We start from the raw sequence: 6162 nt of genomic DNA on the forward strand, positions 1-6162 counted from the left end.
AATCTTTCAATCAGAGTTCTCCTCTGAGTTCCGGTTGTCAACTTGACACCTATATAAAGATATCTCACAAATATAGCACACTTTATGTATTCAAAACTGAAGTCTGGAGTCCCCTAATCATCTCCTTATGTTCAGTAGTGAGCACTACCATCGATCCTATTGCCTAAGCCAGAAATCGATGTGTCATCTTTGATTATTCCTTTTCCCTTATCCTGTCCTCACTGCTCAGCAGGCTGTATCTTCGAAACATATCTTAAAGCTAGTCACACTTCTCCATCTTCATTGTCATCACTCTAACGGGACTACTTTCCACTCAAGTCTGGATTGCAGTAGGACCTAATTTCTCCACTTGCATTCTTGACCCCTCTGATCCATTCTCCCACAGCAGCAAAAGTGACCCTTTTAAAATGAAAGATCATGTCACTACACAGCTTAGAACTCTTTAGTTCACCTAGGGAAAAATACAGATTCTTTATCAACTACTGGACCTTGTATAATCAAATCTCTGTCTGTTTCCCCAGAATCATCTCCCTTGTTTTAGCCCCCCTTGTCTTCTTTAAAAAGTGCTTGAGGGCTTCCTTGGTGGTGCAGAGGTTGAGAGTCCACCTGCCGATGCAGGGGACACGGGTTTGTGCCCCGGTCCGGGAAGATCCCACGTGCCGCGGAGCGGCTGGGCCCGTGAGCCATGGCCACTGAGCCTGCGCGTCCGGAGCCTGTGCTGTGCAACGGGAGAGGCCACAACAGTGAGAGACCCACGTACCGCAAAAAAAAAAAAAAAAAAAAAAAAAAAAATTGACATTCCCTTTCCTCCTCTACTCAGGAAAAAAAATGTTACTGAATGGAGAATGGAGAGGATAACCTCAGGTCACAGGGTGAAGGAGTCAGGAGTAAGAAGGTGATTTTATCTAACTTTCCAGATGAAAGGTGATGAACCCTGGAGAAGAAAGTTTGGGGTCATGAGAGTGCAATTTAAATCCTTTGTACAAGAATGAAATTAAGAAAAAGTATTTGGTATCAGAGAACTTTCAGATGCATGTAAACAAGCTGGCTTACAGGATAAAATAATGTATTATCTCACATAATAGGACATCCAGATGTTAGTGTGTGCTACAAGGTGAGTCCAATTCATCCTAGGGACTTTTTTCTCTTGTGGTTGTAAGAAGGCTGCTTGTAGCAATCATTGTACACATACTTGTTCACATCCAGTGGGAAGGAGAGAGACGACCACTCCTTCAAACATAAATTAAAAATCCTTCATTTCTGTCTTATTGGGGTCCTCACTGGTCATTGTCCACCTATGACCTTATTAATAACTAATCTCATGGGATTGTAAACCTCTGATTGGCTTAAGCCTGGATTCCTAAACCAGTCACCAGCAAGAAAGAGGGAATTACCATAACTGATTCACATTACTGATAGTAGATAAGACTTCTGGGCCCCAGAAGGAACATGATCATGTCAATCAGCAATGGAAATGTAGTGTGAGGAGCAGACTTTAGTGATTTTAAGCCACTAAGGCTTTTGGGGTTGTTTGTTACTGCAGCATAACCTAACCTATGTGATGTAACAAGAGAAAATGTAAGTAAAGTGTTGTAAACTATATTGAGAGGATGGAGAGAAGAGAAGTGCCAGTGGGGGTGTAAGTGAGCTAAATTCTCATCTATGAAAGCAGGGAGTCAGTAGATGACATTTAAAATTAAAATAAACAGTATAAGCAGTCATGTTATTTAGAAATATGGAGGAAACTACCAGGAAAGAAACCAAAACAACCTGCTAAAATAATTGAAAGTTATTACCCAGGGAATAGGCCTGGGGTAGGAAGAGGTGGGGCAGGAGGATTTTTGCTTTCATTATAGACTCTTCTGGATTTTTTAATATTTTAAAATAATGTGCTTGTATTCTTTGAATATTTTTTTAAAGTTTTCCAATTATTTGACTTTATTTTATGCAAAGTCTAAAAAAATGATCATTTCGGACCCTGGGAACATGGTCATAAAATCCAGCTGACACTTCCTGAAAGGGAAGTTGTGCTTTTCATGACTCATATCTCACGTACCTAATTTATTCCTGAAGAACACTTCACTTTTGACCACCTGGTGATCAAACTGGTAATCTGACAACCAGCTTCAAAATTAAGACAAGAACAAGAGACTATTTTTGTTCGCACCATTTAATAACATTTCAGAGAGAAAGATACAGCAAAAGGGTTTCTGCCCAGCACATAAAGTAATTTAAATGTGCTATGAAATGGGCTATTTGCTGACCTGGTATTGTTCTTTAATAGATTTTTTGAGGGGCTAGAGTTGCAGGTTTTTCTCTAGTGGATTCCTCTCCTACCACGGACCTGAGCCTGTTTTCCAAAGCCTCCTTCCTCTTCACAAAATTCATCTTTTACCTGGCTCTCAGATTGGCCATGGCCATATTGTCTGCCCTCTCTAAAGCCTAGATCCCAAACTATGTGGATGATACGGTCATCTAGGTGGGTCGCATTTAGGAATCACATGGCATATTTGGCATCAGCTCTGTTATGGTATTCTACAAAACAGAAACCACGTGCCGTTTTCTTGATTTTACCCAGGCCCATAAAAACATTCTTGACATCACCACATCTACTAAAGAGCTCAAATATTTGCTCTTTGGTTGCATGAAAGGAAAGACTCCCCACATACAGTGTAGAGCTTTCCATCAGTAATTTTTCACGCTCATCGTCGTCACTACTAAACAACTGGCCCTGGTACTCGCTCTGCCCCACGGAGGAGTCGCTGCGCAGAATTCTCAGGTCCTTGGACGTAGTGCCCAGTGGGCGCTGTGAGAGTAGCAGTTCCCGATCCAGCTTAGCAGCAGTATCACCACCAAAGAAACCCTAAATTAAATTTCACTAAAGTAAAGTTACAAGGAGGGAAACTGAGATACAAACCTGTGTATATTTAAGAGGTTTGTGCCCAGATGCATAGACATCTCAGCTCTTGACCATGAGGATCACATCAAGGCACACCAGAAATAGAAAGTTCCAAGCCGCAGGAACATGGTCATAAAATCCAATTTTGCAAGTCTTCCTGAAAGGGAAGTTATGCTACCTTTGGCTGACTCAGATCTTACATACCTCATCTATTACCAAAGAACACATTTAATAACAGTATGCTCTCGGAAAATATGGCATAAAACAGTAAAATGGATCAAATGTTCATGGAGAATGAGCACTGGTATCATCCTGATCAAGGACTAGGCATCAGACAAAACACACACGTAATCAGACTCAAAGCACAAATACACTTGTGGCATACTCTCTTATGATTTAAAATAATAAATTTGTGATTCAAGTCTATAATATGGAAATCAATATATTGTGTTGTTAGGTTAGGCAGAATCCCTGTGTACTATCAAGTACACAAGAAGCTCTATAAAAATAAGAACTCTCGGGCTTCCCTGGTGGTGCAGTGGTTGAGAGTCTGCCTGCCGATGCAGGGGACACGGGTTTGTGCCCCGGTCTGGGAGGATCCCACGTGCCGCGGAGCGGCTGGGCCCGTGAGCCATGGCCGCTGAGCCTGCGTGTCCGGAGCCTGTGCTCCGCAGTGGGAGAGGCCACAACAGTGAGAGGCCCGTGTACTGCTAAAAAAATAAATAAATAATAAGAACTCTCTGGCATCATAAATCGGACCTAAATTAAGATTTCGATTTTATTAGCAATAATTCCACTCATCATCTTAGAGTTTAGACTTTTATTTAATTATTTGAATGTTCCAAGTCTACTTTAAAAACCTTCCCAGATAATTTTAATGAATGCCCTTTTGCCCCTTTACTAAAATTTTCTACTGTAGTTGGAGGCATTAAAAATGATTCAACTGGTTTTAGCTACACTTTTCTAAAATATGCGTTAGTTCTCCCCCCTCCCTCACTCCTATTTTGCAATGGTTCCCAAATTTTAGTGTGAAAGAAATACCTGCAGAGTTAGACTGAAATGCAGCTTCTTGAAGCCCACCCTTAAGAGAATCTGACTCAGCAGATCTAGAGCAAGGTCTGGGAACTGACATTAAACATTTAACCTGCACCCATCGGTGATCCAGATGCAAGTAGTCCAAGGACCACACTTCTGAGAAACTCTTCTGAGGAAATGCATTCTCTTAACAAACCTATAACGAGCAATCTTTATTTGCCAGGCACTATGCTAAGTGCTATGAATGCAGAAATGAAAAAGATACAGTGAAAGTATGATTTTCAGAAATTATTGTATCCACAGCACCTAGCATGAACAATGACTTGCACATACAGTAGACATGTAATAAATATGTGTTGAATGATAGAATGCATGAATTCAGAATTGACTGATGAAGCCGGACAAGTAAACAAGAAAATATGATATGGTGTGATCAATACTATTTTAGCCAAATACCTGGGGAAAGGGAGAAGGAAACTAACATTTATTGGGCATCTACTTTGCCATGGATATTTCGTGCACTTTCCATTACATCACACAGGAGGAGAAACAGTTACCCAGTTTGGAGGCACCAGAGAAGGTGTCCAGAGGAAGGGCTGCATGCACTGATTCTCAAATGACAAGGAGGGTGTGTGCACGCCTGTGTGTTTGGGGGGAGGGTGTAGAAATTTAGGGAAAGAGCCAGATAGAGAAAACATGTGCAAGGGTAGAACACAAAGAAAAATAAAAGCATAGAAACCTGAAATGGGAGCCTAAATAAAACCAGGTGCTGTACAATTAAAAGCAATGAAAATGGGGGCCCTTTCTACTTAGTAGGAAGCCCAGTGCCCCCAAATCATCTTCCTGACAGCCTGTCAATGGTGTCTGAAAGTCTGCTGCTAGAAACTCATTACTTTGAGTCATTGACAAATTGCCCCGTTCAAAAACAAATATCCCTCCCAGACTTCATTTCCTTTTTTTTTTTTTTCTTTTTTGACCTGTTTACTAGATTGGCAGATCAGAGAATGTGATAGCTCTAGTGGATTTCATTTCATCCGGACATTAGACAAAGTTTCCCATACTTTCATTGCAGATGAAAGGGCAGAATACAGGCTGGGTGCTCCAGCTGTTTGTTGCAATGAATCTGTAACTGCTTGAACAAACCAATGATTTGGTGTCTGACTAGAAGGGAAGTTCTAGGAGTGAGCCAAAAAGCTCTATTCTTGGCTGTGTCTTGTTCAGCTCATTTATAATTTTGGCTTCCTACAAATAAGAGCTTTTAAAATGGTCAGACCAGTCCCAAGTTGGAATGGGCTGCCTTGGGGAGCAATGAGTACTAGGCACCGAGGAGTTCAAGCCAACGTTGGAGAACCCCTTGCCCGGTAGTCGCGCAATGTAGACACCCCTTTTAACCAGTGTAGCGTTATGAATCAAGTATAAATTTTGAAGTCAAAAGACCTCCGTTCAAATCTCAGCTTTACCACTTATTAGCAATGTGACCCTAGGCAAAGCACTTAACCACACTGATTTCAATTTCCTCATCTGTAAACCGGAGATAAAAACACGTACCTTGAAGCAAATGCTGTGACAATGTCATAGGTGAAAACACCTTGCAGAGTGCTTAACACACTGTAGGTATTTAATAAACAGCAGGTACCAGACAAATTACTCCAATTGTGTAATTCAGTGACCCAGAATAAGACATATAAGTACATATCAAATCTGCTGATGACACAGAGCTAGGAGGGACTTGATCTGGGCAGTCTTGGATGATTGAACCCAAACTGACAAGGTGATGGATAATACTTAGGGATAAATGTGAAGTATTACTTTTAGATTCAATACAGGGCAAAAGGACAGAGTGAGGGAGATCTGGAAAGAGCACAAGCTTAAGAGTCCTGTTTTATAATTTTATAATCCAATAGTTCATTCATTTATTCACTCATTTCTTCATTTATTCAATAAACACTCATGGAGCACTGTGCTAGATTCTAGGGAAATAAGAAATGAGATGCAGCCCCTACCCTGAAGGAGCTCACAACCTGGGGAGACAGGCAACTTACAAGATAAATTTCAACACAATGTGATTATTCTACTTATAGGAGCACATACTAGGCCCAGAGGTAGCACAGAGAAGGGACAGAAAACTACAGAGGAGGAATATGAGGGGGGACAACTTTCTAGGGGGACATGATCCCTGAGTCTTTTAAAAAATGATCACATTGTATTTATTATTTGAATAACTGATT

The 6162-nt window shown here is 41.0% G+C and overlaps 1 protein-coding gene across 1 annotated transcript; it reads right to left on the bottom strand.

Annotated features, from left to right (window-relative positions):
• Positions 1-2277: 2277 nt before the first annotated feature.
• On the bottom strand, positions 2278-4536 carry NCBP2L (nuclear cap binding protein subunit 2 like). The gene is given in 3 exon segments (XM_067023157.1): positions 2278-2367; positions 2369-2806; positions 4492-4536. Coding segments are annotated over 3 exon segments (573 nt in total).
• Between the last annotated feature and the right edge of the window lie 1626 nt (positions 4537-6162).

The sequence above is a fragment of the Kogia breviceps genome, chromosome X (assembly GCF_026419965.1).
Source record: "Kogia breviceps isolate mKogBre1 chromosome X, mKogBre1 haplotype 1, whole genome shotgun sequence".
NCBI lineage: Eukaryota > Metazoa > Chordata > Mammalia > Artiodactyla > Physeteridae > Kogia > Kogia breviceps.